The sequence below is a fragment of the Mastomys coucha genome, unplaced genomic scaffold (genome assembly GCF_008632895.1).
Source record: "Mastomys coucha isolate ucsf_1 unplaced genomic scaffold, UCSF_Mcou_1 pScaffold23, whole genome shotgun sequence".
NCBI lineage: Eukaryota > Metazoa > Chordata > Mammalia > Rodentia > Muridae > Mastomys > Mastomys coucha.
The window spans coordinates 14,991,008-15,007,951 of record NW_022196906.1 but is presented as its reverse complement, the minus strand read 5'-3'; the positions used below and the strand labels follow the sequence as shown (position 1 = coordinate 15,007,951).

The 16,944-nt window shown below is 51.4% G+C and overlaps 2 protein-coding genes across 3 annotated transcripts; one reads left to right on the top strand and one right to left on the bottom strand.

Moving 5' to 3' along the window:
• The first annotated feature begins 640 nt into the window (after positions 1-640).
• On the top strand, positions 641-5,855 carry Angptl6 (angiopoietin like 6). 2 transcript variants are annotated; one of them, XM_031345144.1, is made up of 5 exons: positions 641-1,189; positions 2,796-2,973; positions 3,887-4,074; positions 4,153-4,423; positions 5,591-5,855. In XM_031345144.1, exons 1-5 carry the CDS (start codon positions 644-646, stop codon positions 5,779-5,781), a joined length of 1,374 nt encoding a protein of 457 aa, XP_031201004.1. In that variant the 5' UTR covers positions 641-643; the 3' UTR covers positions 5,782-5,855. The 2 variants fall into 2 exon arrangements, with proteins under 2 accessions (XP_031201004.1, XP_031201002.1); XM_031345142.1 differs by having other exon boundaries at positions 644-1,240.
• Positions 5,414-11,133, bottom strand: Shfl (shiftless antiviral inhibitor of ribosomal frameshifting). Its single transcript, XM_031345145.1, has 8 exons — positions 10,845-11,133; positions 10,286-10,409; positions 10,090-10,139; positions 8,435-8,473; positions 8,144-8,293; positions 6,701-6,804; positions 6,408-6,562; positions 5,414-6,119 (listed from the first exon to the last, which is right to left on the bottom strand). The coding sequence occupies exons 1-8, from the start codon at positions 10,863-10,865 to the stop codon at positions 5,893-5,895; spliced, it is 870 nt and encodes a 289-aa protein (XP_031201005.1). The 5' UTR covers positions 10,866-11,133; the 3' UTR covers positions 5,414-5,892.
• Positions 11,134-16,944: the final 5,811 nt, after the last annotated feature.

The window sequence follows — 16,944 nt, the reverse complement described above, 5'->3', positions numbered from 1 at the left end:
AGCAGAACCTCAAGTGCTTCAATTTGGTGCTTTCCTGTCTCCCAGCTCGCTCACCCCCACTTCCCTTCTGGAGTGGTGGTATAGGGCCCTGTGTGTGTGTGTGAATTCTGCAGGACAGGAGTAGGGAGTCATGAATATTAACCTGGCTGGAGACACTGCGTGAAGCTTGGCATGGTGGCACACATAGGTCATCTAGGGATGGAGAGGCTCAGGCAGTAGGATTTCAACCTAGTTCGGTAACAGCCTGAGCTACCAGTGACACCATGTCTCAAATTAGAAATGAGGGGCCCAGCACGAGTGGTCTAGGGTTCCATCCCCTGCTCGCCCCATCCCCACGCAAAATGGAGGTTTTCTCTTTAAGTGGGAGCCACCGAAGGTTCTGAGGGGAGAGGTGACCAGGCCCAAGGGTCCAGAACTGAATGCGGAGAGGGATCTGGGGTGTAAACTGATGCTGGTTGTTGTATGAGCTGCAATCTGTGCTGCGAGCTGCAGCTCAGCTCTGTTATGGAGCACTACTTTAGTGCTACTTCAGTGCTCCATACTAAAGTGATCAATACTTTAGTCCTCCTTGGCTATCCTGGAACTTGGGGACCCGTCTAGGCTCAAACAGTAGAGTCCTTCCTCTTCATTGCAGGTGGCGGCCATGGGGACTGCCAGGCTGCGCAAGCTGCAGCTGCTGCTCCTGCTGGGCGCTTGGAGGGCGCTTGGAGGTGCCGCGCGATGCCGTGTCACCCTGATTTTGTCCCCGCAAAAGGCAACTGGTGCCGACTGCAGGAGCTCAGAACCCACCCAGGACAGCGAACTGGCCACGCTGCGCATGCGCCTGGGCCGCCACGAGGAGCTGCTGCGCGCGCTGCAAAGGCGTGCAGCGGAGGGTGGTGCGCTCGCGGGCGAGGTGCGCGCACTGCGCGAGCACAGTCTCACCCTGAACACGCGCCTGGGCCAGCTGCACGCGCAACTGCAGCAGGAGGCGAGGGCGGAGCCTGACCTGGGGGCGGATCCTGCTGCCGCGCTTGGTTTGCTAGCGGAGCGTGCGCTGGACGCTGAGGCCGAAGCGCGCCGGACGGCGACGCGCCTGCAGCAGCTGGACGCGCAGCTCCGTGAGCATGCGCAGCTCATGAGCCAGCACAGCAGCCTCCTCGGCCGTCTGCAACACGCCTGCGCGGGCCCGGACCGGGGACAGCAGCAGGTAGCTGTGCGGCGCGATCGGTGGCAGGGGCACCACCCACTGCTCAACGGGGTGAATGTTGGGGAGAGCCTAATCGGCTGCAGAAAGTATTCACAGCTCCTAGGCTTGCACACACTATCATCATACACAAGGACTTTTTGTTTTGTTTTGTTTTACTAGACAGGGTTTCTCTCTGTAGTCGTTGCTGTTCTGGTCTTCACTTTGTAGGCCAGGCTGACTTTGAACTCAGAGATCCACCTACCACTGTCTCCCAAGTGCTGGGATTAAAGGTGTGAGCCACCACATCAGGCTTGCATATCCTTTAAGGATTTATTTTCATCTTAATCTGTGTGGATCCATGTGTATTTGCATGTGTATTTGTGAACCACGTGTGTATATAGTGTGTATACAGGCCAAAAATGTTCTGGAACTGGAGTTACAGTTTACTGTGAGCCACCTTGTATGTGGTGGGAATTGAACCTGGGTTTTCTGGAAGAGCAGGCAGTGCTCTTAACCGCTGAGTCAGCTCTTCAGTCATCTATTCTTGTAACAACATTCGATTTCTAAATTTTGGGCAGTTTTTGTCACTAGCCCTTTTGGTTTTGTTTGCTTGTTTTTCGTTTTGTTTGTTTATCTGTTTTGAGACAGGGTTTCTCTGTGTAGCCATGGCTGTCTTGGAACTCATTGTGTAGACCAGACTGGCCTTGAACTTACTGAGATCTTCCTGTGTCTGCCTCCTGACTGCTGGGATGAAAGTAGGTGCCACCACTGCCTGGATTTCCTTTTAAAATTTGAGATAGGGTCTCATGTAGCCCAGGCTAGGTTCTAGCTCCTTGTGTAGTTGAGGATGACCTTGATTCTCAAGTTCTGCCTTCTCAGCGCAAATGACAGACGTGGGACAACAGCCTGGTTGGCTGGTTTTTCATTCCTGTTGGTTTTGGGGTCCCTGAGGCCTCCTGTATGTGGGGTGATTGTTCGACTGCTGAACCACATCTCCAGCATTGGGCCTGAATTAGTGATGGTTCTATAGATTTTCCTAAGTCGTCCAAGACCCATGTACTCCTGTTCAGCATTGAAGCTGTGATCAGCAGCAGGCTGGGAATCGGCCCCAAAGCACAGAGTAAAGGAAGCCTGGTGTCACACACTGCACTCCCCGCCCCCTGCACAAAGGAGGCCGAGGCAGGAGACTGTTACAAGTTCCAGGCTAGCCAGTTGGAGTGAGACAAACAAAAACAACAAGATAAAGCCCGTTGGGAGACGGCTCAGGGCACCGTGGAAGCCCGGACCTGCCTGCATGTGCTCTGTATCTGCTCCAGTGCTGTGCTGAGCAGAGCAGACAGGTTAACTGCGGCTTGCCAGGCCGACTCAAGTACAGTAAGATACCCTGTCTCAAAGGAACAGGGAGGGAGGGTGGCAGAACAGGACCCCCAGCGCCCTCCTTTGCCCTCTGTGCTTTTCTTAGGATGGATGGTAAAGCTGAGACATCACCCTGCCTGATTTTTTTGTTCATCTGGTAGGGGATTTGATCTATGGACCCTGCCTATCCCACTCACTCCCTATGCCAGGGGATATCTGGTCTCTTTAGCTGAGGGGGTTAATGTAATTATGTCTGACTGTGTGGCCCCAGGTTCTGCCACTGCCCCTGGTACCTCTGGTTCCTCTGAGCCTTGTGGGCAGTGCCAGCAACACCAGCAGGAGGCTGGACCAAACTCCAGAGCACCAGAGAAAGCAGAGCTTGAGACAGCAGGGGCCTCCATCTTCTCCGCTGCCCACAGGGCACCTTGCTGTCCCCACCAAGCCAGTGGGTAAGTCAAAGCAAGCCTGCTGGGGTGTATGTTAGAGAGAGAGGAGGACTCAGGGGTTCCAGTGCCTTTTGGATAGATGGAAATACTAGAGTTAGGATTTGGCTGGTAGTGGGAGGACTAGAAGAGATGACACTTTTATTCTGATTGAGGGGATAAGAAAGGACTACTAGGGGCTGGCAAGATGGCTCAGCGGGTAAGAGCACTGACTGTTCTTCCGAAGGTCCTGAGTTCAAATTCCAGCAACCACATGGTGGCTCACAACCACCCGTAATGAGATCTGACACCCTCTTCTGGTGCGTCTGAAGACAGCAACAGTGTATTACAGCAGAGCTAGCGGGGAAGTCCTGAGTTCAATTCCCAGAAGCCACATGATGGCTCACTGCCATTTGTACAGCTACAGACAGCTACAGGGTACTCATACACATAAAATAAATAAAATAAAACTTTAAGAAAAAAAAAAGAAAAGAAAGGACTATTAGTCTGTGAGAAGAACAGGCTGGAGATGTGCTTCAGTGGTAGATCACCCAGGTCTTTGGTGGCCTGCCAACAGTACAGAAGCAAACAAGACTAATCCTCTTACAAGGAAGAGAAAATAGGCATGTGGGTACTCTTTTGACAGGGTTTCTCTGTGTAGGCCTGGCTGTCCTGGAACTCACTCTGTAGACCAGGCTGGGATTAAAGGCCTGTGCCACCACAGGGGTACTCTTATTTTGATGAGGGCATGAGAGATTAGGACTGCTGCTTTGGTGACAAGTTGGCTCTTAGGATCATGTTTATTGAGAAAGGAGGGACTAGTAAGGAAATGGCTCTTCCTCAGGTGGAGACAGGATTTTTATTTGGGTAAGGGGACTGATGAGAACCAAGACTCTGATCCAGTGAGGGGTTGGTTGGCTCAGTCTGTCCCTTGCCACAGGCCCGTGGAGAGATTGTGCGGAGGCTCACGGGGCAGGTCACTGGCAGAGTGGCGTGTATGACCTGCGGCTGGGCCGTCGTGTGGTAGCTGTGTGGTGTGAACAGCAGCAGGAAGGTGGAGGCTGGACTGTCATCCAGAGGCGGCAGGATGGCTCTGTCAACTTCTTTACCAACTGGCAGCACTATAAGGTGTGTGCTTGTGGAGGGGGGTGGCAGAGACTGCTGGGCAGAGGAGGACGCCCCATCCTCTTTCTCCCGCCCTTCCAGGTAGGCTTTGGGCGGCCCGAAGGAGAATACTGGCTGGGCCTGGAGCCCGTGCATCAAGTGACGAGCCATGGGGACCACGAGCTGCTGATACTCCTGGAGGACTGGGGGGGGCGTGGGGCACGCGCCCACTATGACAGCTTCTCCTTGGAACCTGAGAGCGACCATTACCGCCTGCGGCTTGGCCAGTACCATGGTGATGCTGGAGACTCCCTCTCGTGGCACAGTGACAAACCTTTCAGCACTGTGGATAGGGACAGAGACTCATATTCTGGTAAGGAGGGCTTTTATTCTGGTGGGAGGGTAGGGAGGTGGGACTGCTAGGTTTTCCCTTCTGGGAGGCTGGAGATGTCTCAGCAGTTAAGAGCATGCACCATTCCTCCTGGGCTCAGTTCTCAGCACCCATACTAGGCAGTTCTCAACAGCCTATAACTTGAGTGCCAGGTGATCTGACGCTTCTAGCCTCTGTGTGCATCTACACTAAAAATAAATGCAAAGTTTGCTTTCTGGTGAACTGGGTGTGGTGGTACAGGGCTGCAGTCCCAGCTCCAGGAGAAGGAGGTTTGAGGGGCAGGAATCTCAGATCATCCTTGGGATAGCAAGCTCAAGGTCAGCCTGGGCTATATGATACCCTGACTCAGAAAGAAACTCCCCTGAGGTTAAGTACCTCAGTATGAAGGTTTCTCTGCCAGAGAACAAGGGGCTTTTATTCTGATAGGGGAGCAGGGAGCCTAGAGTTCTTTTCTGTTGACTAAATGAAAGATGTATGCACCCTGTTTAGAGGGTTGGGGGAGAGAACTGAGGCCCCCTGCAATCTAAGCATACTCTACCACTGAGCTTTATCCCCCAGTTTGTTTGTTTATTTTTTTGTTTTGAGACAGGGTTTTTCTGCATAGCCCTGGTCGTCCTGGAACTCACTCTGTAGACCAGGCTGGCCTCGAACTCAGAGATCCACCTGCCTCTGCCTCCCACGTGCTGGGATTAAAGGCATGCGCCACCACCACCCAGCCCTTATTTGTTTATTTTTGAGACAGGATCTCACTGTGGAGTCCAGGCTGGTCTGAAACTCCAAACCCTCTTGCTCCTGTCTTCCGCATACTGAGATTACAGGTGTGTGCTAGTACACCTGTAATAAACCTAGAAAGAAAGCAGAAGCCCTCTCCCCCAAAAGGAATGAATAACACATTACTACTTTGCAGAAAATATGGGACAGGCATGCCTCTTATTTTGACGAGGAGATGGGGAATTAAGGCTATTACTCTGAAGAAGAAAGTGAGAAGCCAGAGCCTTTTATTTTGGTGAAGAGATGGAGTATCAGGGCTTCTAGTCAATAAGTTAGGGAAGGTTGAGGAATGCTTGCAAAAGCTTTGCACAAAGAAGTGCTGGTAGAGACTTTTATTTTGGTGAGAAAACAAATTCTCTCTCTCTCTCTCTCCCTCAGGTAACTGTGCCCTGTACCATCGTGGAGGCTGGTGGTACCACGCCTGTGCCCACTCTAACCTCAATGGTGTCTGGTATCATGGAGGTCATTACCGGAGCCGATACCAGGACGGGGTCTACTGGGCCGAGTTCCGTGGTGGGGCGTACTCTCTGAAGAAAGCTGTTATGTTGACCCGGCTTGTGCGGTTGTGACTGTCCCATGAGTACCCCCAAGGGTGTTCCTATCTCATTGAGCTGGTATCTTATAGCAACACGAGGTGCCCACACACTGTGTCTGTCCTTCCTGTGTGCACCTAGCCAGGGTCACTCTCGGGGCCCACCATCCTCCTCTTCTTCCTCCTCCTCCTCCTCCTCCTTCAGGTCCTCCAGGATGAGGCGGTCCAGGTCATCCAGGAGGCCTCCTTGGCTCAGGCATGTGGCCACTGTGGAGCCGCTGCTGATGTGGGGGTTGCTAGGGTGCAGCACTTTGGGGAGGTGGTTCTGCTTGCGGCTTTTAGGGTGGGCACAGGAGGTCCCAGGCACATGGGGCTCTAGGGGAAAGAGAGAGTCGTTGAGGTAAAAGGGGACTGGGGCTCTGCAGGGAGACCCAGTGGGACCAAAGGACAGAGAGATCAGAGGTCATAAAATATACAGGCGTTGAAACTCTTGAGGGAGGTGGGAACTTGGCGACAAAAACAGACTCACAGGTAGTGGCGATATGGGCCTAGTAGGCTGGACACCACAAAGCTGCTGGAAATTCCATGGGAGGAGGGAGCAGCCCAAGGTGGGGGGTTGATATGCAGGGGATGCAGAATGTAGGGTGCGGGCCAGGGCCTCACCTCTCCGATTGTAGCAATCTGCAGCTGAGCAGGAGTGGGTGTGTGTGCTGCGACGATCCATGTCACGGTCCCAGCGTGGAGGCAGGATCCGGGTGGGATACACAGGGAAGCCGCACCCGTAGCAGGGTGATGGGGACCCCATCTGTGCCCAGCCCCTGGGGGCCAGCAGGGCTGTGAGGGGCTGAGGGGGTAGCCAGGCACAGGGGACAGGAGGAGGGGACTAGGCTGGGACTGGGCTGAGGGTGGGCTGGGCTGGGACAAGGCTGAGGGTGGGCTGGGGTCCGGGCCCTCACCGGAAGTTATGGCGACACTTTGGGCAGTGGAACTCTGCCAGGCCCCACATCTTGTCGAGTGGCACTGGTTCGTAACGCTTCCTACACTTGCGACACCGTGACACCTGAGGAAATAAGAGACCAGAGCTGTCAGGGCCAACCTGCAGGGCTCGGGCAGGTCTCACTTGGTCCAAGGCTAGCTTTCAACTCCTGGTCCTCCTGCCTCCACCTCTCAAGTGCTAGGACAATAGGCCTGTGCCTGATACGTGGTGCTGGGGATGGAACCAATGGCTTCATGAATGCTAGGTTGACCCTGTACTAATGGAGCTGCAGCCTCAGCTTTTATCGTAAGTACACCAATAATCAAGAGGTTAGGAAGCCAAGCCAGGCATGGTAGTACACGCCTTTAATTCCAGCACTCAGGCAAAGGCAGACAGATCTCTGAGTTCCAGGACTACATAGAGAGACTCTCTAAATCAAGAAATAAAAGAGGTTAGAAAGCCAGATTGGGGTTTGATAGGTGTCAAAGCCAAAAGTTCAACTTCTTAAGTTCAAGGATTATTGAAGTTGGGCTTTTGTGGCATGCATGAAGCTCCTGGTTCCACATGAACCAGGTACGGAGGCAGGAGGATGAGGGGTTCAAGGTCATCCTCAGCTACACATTGAATCTGAGAACAGCTTGGGCTATGTGAGACCAAAAAACAAAGCAAGGGGCTAGGTGGTGGTGGAGTATGCCTTTAATCTTAGCAGTGGGGTGGGAGTGGGGGTTGGGGAGAGGGCAGATGAGTCTCTGAGTAAAAGGCCAGTCTGCTCTACAGCACACTGAGTGAGTTCCAGGACAGCCAAGGATACACAGTGAAACCCTGTCTTGAAAAACAGGAAACAAATAAACAAATACCAAACCAAACCAAACCAAGGGGCTGGGGAGATGGGTCAGTGGTTAAGAGCACTTGTTATTCTTGCAGAAGATCCAGGTTCAATTCGCAGCACCCATGTGGCACTGTGGTACACAGACACACATATGAGCAGAATACAAATATGCATAAAAACACTAAACATGAATAAAGAGTAAACACGAAAGGGGTGGAGAGATGGCTCAGTGGGCTGTGCCCATGGGACTGGGCTCACATCCATGGCACACATAGAAGAGCCAGCCATGGCTTAATGCACTTATAACCCTAGTCCTGGGGAAGTTGAATCAGGAGGCTTCCTGGGCCATGCTGGTCAATACATTAACTGATGAGCCCCAGGGTTCAGGGAGAGGCCCTGTCTCAAAAAAATTAGATGGAGGGCAACTGAGAAACACACCTGCCACCAAACTCTGGCCTCCACCTGCCCATGACATACACATAGATACACTCATACACACCCGTGCACGTAACATCTCCCCTTCCCCCAGTTGGTGACCTTCAGGGGTCAGGAGTGGGGTATAGGAAGGAACCAAGCTAAGTCTGGATTTATCACCTCCTTTCTCTGGGGCACACGGCGCCACCACACATGGTCACAGGAGGAGCAGGCAAACTGTCGGTCCACGGCAGGGATGAGGTCATCTTGGGCTCTTTGGAACATTCGAAGATTGGCTTGCGTCAGGGGCAGCAGAGAGGTGGCTACTGCCTGCAACATGGATGAATGCAGACCAAAAGGTCACCTCTGCCTCTGGACCCTACAGTGATCGCATCACCACTCCTACCCCGGGGATATCATCTTCCCTGCATCTCCTCCATCCATACCCTGACCCATTCCACACCAATGCACCTGGATGTCTTGGTCTTGCTTCATGTCCTCTGGTGGGTCCTGAGGAGAGACACAGAAGGGGAGGGCAGAAACTGGAAATGCTCTCCGCGTGTTACACCCATGTTGAGAGGGGAAAAAGCCATGGAGACAGGACCCTGGCTCTGTCTCGTTCTAGCAGAGATGAAACATTCTTGCCTGTGTTGAGAGCTTTCCAGTTAGTTACTGGAGCTGGGTCAAGAGCCTTCGAGCCTAGAGCCTTCGAGGTCAAGCTACTTGGGGGAGGGTGAGGCAGGAGGATTACAAGTAAATAGAGAAGGCTGGGGGCATGGTTTAGCATTAAAGCCCTTGCCAACTATGAAGTCCCGAGTTCAATCCCTAGTACTGTAAAAACAGACAAAAGCACAATGTCCTAAATGTCCTTGAGAATTGGACACATTTGCTAGTCTCATTTCCCAGATGGCCCAGAATCTGAATTCACTCAGTGATCACGGCCTATGGAAAGCAGAGCCCCGCATGACCTCAAAGTGACAGCACACGTGACACCTGGCCTCTGATGACAACATGGTTTTGAAGACTAAAAGGTTTAAAAATGTCTATGTGTGTGTCTCTTTCCATGTGCATGTACACGTGTGCAGTGCCCACGGAGGCCAGGAGAGGGTGTCAGATCCCCCGGGACTTGGAGTGGTTGTGAGCTGTCCCATTTTGGAGCTGGGATCCTCTGAGAGCAGCAAGTGCGCTCAACTGCTGAGCCATCTCTCCAGCCCCTGGCCAAGTGGCTTTAAAAAGCTCTAGGCTTTGGGGCTTGCCCTAGGCTCTAGGCTGGCTGCAAGCCTGATTGGCTGCCCAGCTGCTCCCTGATGAGGGATGGTGGGCAAGCCTATCTCTCTTTGAGGGCCAGCACAGAGGGGCCTCTCAGAGCTCCCTTTGTTCCAAGTGGCTAGAGTTTGATTCCCTGAAGTCAACTGCTGGTCTCGGGGAACCTGGTGAATGTCTCCACCCTGAGCTGCGTTCTTGTGTAATTGGATTGCCTCCGGGGACCACAAGGAGGGGTAGGAAGTGAACCAAGGCCTGGAGATCTGCCCCACAGGTACTCTCCTGCTATTATTATTATTATTATTATTTTATCATACTGTTTATAGATCTAAAGCTAAAGAATACTATTGGTAGGATTCGTTTAGATGCCCAGCACGGCAGTGGTGCATCCCTTAATTCCCAGCTCTTGGTAAGCAGAGGCAAGTGGATCTCTGAGTTCAGCCTGGCCTATGTAGTGAATTTCAAGGTAGTCCTGGGCTGGGCTATGTAAAGACCCTGTCTTACACAAAACAAAACTCTGGTACGTCTTTCAAGCAAATTGAATGCATAGGATACCAGCTACAGAAGCTGAGAAGCAAAACAACCCATATTGCCTTGATTCCTTCATCCCTTCACTCAGGGGTCTTTCCTCCCCAGATCTGCTCAGCCCAGATTTTCTTCTAGTGCAAGAGAGAGTTGCCTTAAGCTTTCCAGTCTCCTTATCCTACTGTCCTGTCTCCTCCATTTGAGGTAATCAGCATGTAGTGAGCACCTACTGTGTACAGGATGCTTGAGAAAGGGAAGGACCCTCGATGGCGAGGCGAGCACTCGTAGCGCTGATTTGGGGGATTCCCCCCCCCTTTTTTGGGGAGAGGATAGGTTACCTGAGCATCCAGATCGTTGCTCAGCTCCTGTCCGTCTTTCTGCTTGACACCTGGTGGGAGAATGTGGGAGGGGCTCTTGAAGGGTGTAGGAGTTCCAGGCGGCCGAGAGCCTCCAGCTAAACGGAGCCAGGGTCGCTAAAGCGCCACAGCAATTCTTAAACCACGCCCACTCAGTGTTCCCCCAGGGCTGACTCACCATACACGATAGAGCGCCCAACTCCAGTGTGGTCGCTGCCAAACTTCCTCATAAGAGCCCCTGCCTTCTTGGGGGACACTTTTCCATGAAACTTCTCCCGGAGGCGCCTGACGCTCTTCTCCAACTGGGATGGAGGGGGGATAAGCTCTGAAGTCGGGGACGACGGGGGAGCGGCGCCTGCACCTTCATTCTCCTGAACTTGACCCTGGCTTCTGGCCTCCGCACCCCCTCCCCCTCTCCCTTTAAGCCATTTCCTGGAAAAATCCAAAGTTCTCCAGGCATTGGGGGATGGTGGAGACTGCGGCGCGTCCCAGCCTCCCCGGTGCGAATTTGGGGGGTTTGGCTGTGTGTGTGTGTGTGTGTGTGTGTGTGTGTGTGTGTGTGTGTGTGTGTGTGTGTGTCGGGATGCAGGCCAGGTTACCCCCTTTCCTTCTGACCTCTGACCCTACAGCCCCACAGTACCCAGGGATGGAGTGGAGGAGGGAGGCAGCCCAGGGGGCAGGGGTGTTCCCGAGAGCCCTTTCCGCGCGGCTGGTCGCCGGTGGCGCGGCTGTCCTACCTCCACGCCATCCTGAGCCATGGTGGCCGGAGCACACCTGGCCGCGCCTGGGTCCGGGCCTCGCAAGCCTGGGTGGCGTCGGCGCAGCTCCGCCTCCCTCGGGCCCCTCTTTCAGTTTCGTTTCTGCGCTAAGCTGGGGACCCTGAGGCGACCCCGCCCAGGCCTTGCGGCCACGCGTCTGCTCGCGCGCCCTGTAGTGCTCCCGGCTGGTGCTCCCGGGCCTCGGCGCGCGCCTCACCGCGTCCTGCGCAGCAGCGCGGCCTCTGCAGTCGGTCACATGTCCCCACGCTGCGCGGGGTCCGCGTCTTCACGTCCCCCGTGGGGGCGGAGCCGCACCGCAGCTCGGTGCTCCCGCGCTGCTCCTCCTATGCAGTACCCGAAGCTTCTTCGAACCCCCCCAGAGCACTTTGCTATGCTCAGCAGTTCTCTTCCTCTCTCTCCCCTACTCCCAGCCTCAGTTTCCTCCTCTGTAAAATGGACATGCAGGATAGGCATGGTGACACACACCTGTCACTCCAGCATTTGGAAGGTAGACGCCAAAAGATCAGGAATTCAAGGCTGTCCTAGACTATGTGTGGCCCAGTTTCAAAAATGAAAAAAGAAAAAAAGGGGGTGGGGAGGGAGACACCCTAGGACAAAATGAAAGAACTTTTCCCCCTTTTTTCCCCTTTTTTGGCAAGCTTTACAGACTTCTCCAGAGAATGGGCCCCAGAATCTAAGAGGCCTGGGTTTTTAAATCCTGGTTTAAATACCTTCTTCCCAGTTAACCTCTTCCTTGCCCCTTTTGGTACAGGGGTTGGGTCTCACTAGGATCCAGGAGCACAGAAATCTTTGCTAGGTGGTCTGGCTCCCATCACCAATAAAGGTGGATGCCACAGGTGTAGATAATGGTGGCTTAACGGTGAACCGGAAACCAATACCAGAGAGGGGGAAAATGGGACCTGATCTACCCTTCCCTTCAGCCTCTTTCTCAGGGTCAGAGTTTCAATGGTGGCCCTTACGCTCCAGGCTACTCTAGAACTTTCTATGTAGCTGAGGATGACTTTGAACTCACTATCCTCCTGTTTCCACCTTCTGAATGCTGGGGGTCTCACTGTATAGCCCTGGCTGTCCTTCAATGTTTGGTGTGGTGGTCCCCCAGCCTTAGTCTCTAGTTCCGAGATTACAGCTGTGAGCCACCGTGCTTGGTTTTCCAGGGGAATTAATGTCACTTAGCACAATGTGGGACATAGATACTGCATCAGTCACTTGGGTGACCTTTGAAGTGTTATGCAGGTTGGAGGCAGAGTAAAATTGTGAAGAAAAGCAGACTCTCAGCCCCTCACATCCTTGTAGACTTCTGGCTCCAAGGAATCCACATTGTAAATCTAAAGCCGAGAATCATGTGAGCATCAGGTCCTGGTTTCCACAAAAGACTGAAAGGAACACTCCCAAATGGATAGTCATCAATAAGTTATATTGAAATACTATAGCAATTATGGAAATATGGGATAGAAGTTCCTCATAGAATACAATGAGCATAAGATCCGTCAACTATTGGGGAATACGCCTGTAGGAAAGGAAACCAGCTTGTTAATGAATGCTGGATGCTTGCACCTGTGTGCATTGTGGTATTGTTCACGAGAGCCAAGAAAATAGAATCAAATGTTCATTAATAGGTGAATGGAGAAAGAAAATGTAGCGTGTATACACCATGGAATATTACTCACCCATAAGAAAGAAGAAGCCTTATTACTTGCTGTAATAGGTTTAAGGCTGGAGGGCATTATATCAAGGTGCATAAGATCTCACTCAGTCAGTGGAGACTCAAGAAATTGTTGGAGAAGCAGAGAGGGGCAGGGCAGAAGTGGGAAGGTGGGAAGTGCCTGGTCAAGGGTTACAGTGTTACAGTTTGAGTGCAAGTGTAAATTCCATTGTGCTGACTGGGTCAGGAGCAGCCTAACTGTTTCAAAATAGCTAGAAGAGACCCTGGGGAGTCACAGGAAGAAACATCTGTTTGCTGTGGTGGCCAGGCTAATATGCCATTTCTACCATTATTCCACGATCACTGGTGACAAAATGTCACACTGTAGCCCAAAAAATGTGCAGACATGTGCCAATCAAAAGTAAAACCAGAGCCAGGAGGTGGCGGCTCACACTTTTAATCCCAGCACTCTGGAAGCAAGTGGATCTCTGTGAATTTGAGGCCACCTTAGTCTACAAAGGGAGTTCTGGGATGGCCAAGACTACAGGGGGAGACTCTGTCTTAAAAAACCAAAAACCAAAAAAAGTGAAAAATAAAAAAGTAATGAAAATCAGGGCCAGGCTGTAGCTCAGTTGGTGGAGCACTTGTCCCCATTTTCACTCCCTAGAACCTCATAACCTGACAGCATGGTGGCATGTGACTGCAATCCCAGCACTTGGGAGATAGAAGAGGAGGATCAGTTCAAGGCCAGCCTTGGCTATATAGCGAATAGGAGGCCAGTCTGGGTTGTATAGCAAGGCCATGCCTGCCTGCCTGCCTGCCTGCCTGCCTGTCTGTGGGGGTGTTAGATGTTTCTGGATGAGTATGGGGAAGTTCACCAATGCCATGATACATGTGTGGTGTGAAGTCAGATGACAACTTGTAGAAACTGGTGCTCTCCTTTTACCATACGGGTCTTGGGACTTGAACTCAGCTCTCCAGACTTGGCTGCAAGCACTTTTACCCACTGAGCCATCTAAAGGTCTTTTGTGCTGGCTGCTGATGAACTGTGTCATTTGGTCTTTCCAGAATATCCAGCATGATCCAGCAACCACCGAGTGGAAGCTGAATCACCCCCTGACTCAGCCTCTCAGGTTACGTGGCCTCCCTCCCACCAATTCTAGAAGTTTAAAGCCTGTTAGTGGACTCTGCCCTCAAGGGGAAGATAAGAGAAGATTCTGCCTTCTCTCTTCTTTTGAACCCCAGGCTGCTCTTGTAGAGGACCCAGGTTTGTGGGTACCTAGCACCCACAGGGTAGCTCACAAGGTACCATTTACAAGGGATTTGATGTTCTCTTTTGGGCTCCATGGGACTGCACACATGTAGTTCACAACATCTACGCAGACAAAACACCCATATACATAAAATAAAATCAATAAATCAATAAACAAACAAAAATACCCATTAGAGCTTGTGACACACACCATTAATCCCAGCACTCAAGAGACAGAGACAGGTGGGTCTACATAGAAAGTTCTAGGGTAGCCTGAGCTAAACAGTAAGACCCTGTTTCAAAAAACCAAACAACAACAACAACAACAGCAAAGAAGCTATAGGCTGGCAAGAGGGCTCAGCTGGCAGTTGGTAAATGTGTTCACCAAGCCTCACAACCCAAGGTCCATCCCCAGAACCCTTATGGTGGAAAAAGAGAGCAAACTATCTCATTATTCTCTGATTTCTGCCATATGCAATGGCACTTGAGAGCACACACACACACAAACATACACACATGCACAGTGGCACACACACACATACACAGTGGCATACACACAGTGGCACATACACATACACACACACAGTGGCACACAGACACACACAAACGGAGGCACACACACAGACATACAAGCAGAGGCACACACACACAGAGGCATACACACACAGACACAAACACACAGACAGACATAGATACACACACACACACACACACACACACACATACACACACACACACACAAAGATAAACAGAGACTTAACCAGAATTTTGAACTATGCATAGAGGAGCCAGAACACACACACCACCACCACAGCCCCCCACCTGACTGCCATCCTTTGGAGCTTTAGAGGTCATCCTGATTTGACACAGGAGACTTATGTGTCCAGCAGTGTGTGCATGGCTCCATGCAATCTTTTATTTTGATAAAGGGCATGGACAGTCGGACAGCACTTGGGAGGCAGCGGCAGACGGATTTCTGAGTTTGAGGCCAGTTTGGTCCACAGAGTGAGTCCAGGAGTCCAGGACAGCCAGGGCTATACAGAGAAACCCTGTCTCAAAAAACCAAAAAAAAAAAAAAGGTGCAAAGGGCTGGGCGGTGGTGGCGCACACCTTTAATCCCAGCACTTGGGAGGCAGAGGCAGGAAGATTTCTGAGTTCGAGGCCAGCCTGGTCTACAGAGTGAGTACCAGGACAGCCAGGGCTACACAGAGAAACCTTGTCTTGAAAAAAAAATGGTGCAAAGGGGCTCTCACCAGCTCTGTGTGCTGGTCAGTGTGTGTGACATTTGTCTGGAGCTCCATAGGCTGCACGGTGAGACCTCCTGAATGTTTTGCTGTTTTGGAGCTCATGATCTCCCCCAAGAGAGGATTTCTCTGTGTAGCCCTGTCCATCTTGGAACTCTCTCTGTAGACCAGGCTGGCCTCGAACTCAGAGATTCACTTGCCTCTGCTGGGATTAAAGGCATGTGCTACCACCTCCTAGCTAAGCTCATGAGCTTTCAAAATTTATTTTTATGTCTTTATTTTTCTTTGATACAGGATCTTATGTACCTCAGGATGGCCTTGAAACCTGAATTCCTGATCCTATCAGCACGGAGATGTCAGGCATGCACTGCCCTGTCTGTCTCACACTACACATTCCTAACACCAAACAGTCATCAGTTTGGAACTAGGACAACTCAATGAGACAAATCTAAATGGTTTTTGAAAATAGCAAGTAAGTCAGCTAGGCTGTGGTGACAAACACCTTTATCCTAGCATTCAGGATGCAGAGGCGGGAGGATCTCTGAGTTCAAGGTCAGCTTGGATTACAGATCAAGTTTCAGGTGGTCAGGGCTACACAGAGAAACCGTGTCTTAAAAAAAAAAAGGGGGGGGGGAAGTATCCGGACAATGACACTAGGTAAGGAGTTAAGGCCTGTGTAACAGCCAGTCATTTTATACTGTTACTAATGTTACAAGGAAACTTTCTCATGTGCTGTAACTAGAAAGCTTTCTCATGCCTGAATTGGTTGCATATTCTGTTATGTTCTGTGTTCATAGAAACCAATCACAATAGAGGTCAGTTAGAACTGCTTGGTATAGTTAGCCACAATAAGTGTGGATCCGAACCAACCACTCAGCAGCACTTCCTGCACCTGTGTATGAGCTTTTCTTGTTTCTTGCTTTTAAAAGCTGACCCTGGGATAGATCCCAACATAAGAAAGACACCTGTACCAATATAAAGAGCCACTCAGAAAAAGACTTCCATTTTGAGCAGGGGTTGAGTAGAGTTTTAAGTTCCCAAGACCTCCCTGGGAATTGACATCCTACTTGGCAGAAAGACATGTGCGTGGGTAACTGACATCCTGGTTGGTAAATTAAGACATGAATGCTAGGCAAGGTAAGTCCTCCACTAGAGTTGAATAACCCAACCAACGAGAACAGGATAAATGTACAGCAAAGACATGTTCCTAAGGAAATCCCCTACCCCTGAATTCTGATTGGTGAAATAACTTGGCATGGATGTTTGTGGATTTCAGGCTTAAATTCTCTCCTGGCTTGGCATTGCAGTTCAGCTCTGGAGTCTGGACTGCGTTCCTGATCGATCAGTCTTGGAGTGTGCATTCAGTAAACCAGCCCTGTTGGTTGATACCAATGTGTGAGTGGCTTGTGCAGCAGTTCCCAGACCCCAGCAGAAGTAACTAAGGAGGGATCTACTTTGTGTTCTTCAGTGAATGCAACAGATCTGGGACCCAGACATGTGTCAAATACTCTTGGGAGCACACATATCTGTGGTTCTGATAAGTCCTCTCCATTGAACTTTTCCCAGAATGCATCTCCAGGCAGAGATGAAGAAACCTGTTCAGGGCTGTGCTCGGGTGAATTTGGTGGACATGGAAACTGCAGGCTGGGACTGGGCTCAGTAGGGAGAGCGCTTGCCCAGCATGGAGCTCTAGGGCCCATCCCAACTCTGAACTGGCTGAGGTGAGACTGGGAGGCATTTACAACTAGCCCACTCAGAAAGAACCTTTATTCTCAGGAAGGAAGGAAGGTGGAGAGATGAGGACTCGGTGGGAACAGTCCTTTTCCGATCTTCACGGATCAGTGTGTTCTAATGGGTTACTTTATAACAGGTGAGGTGTTTGGACCAGTCTGTCTCTGGCTTTTACATACTGTCTTTTTT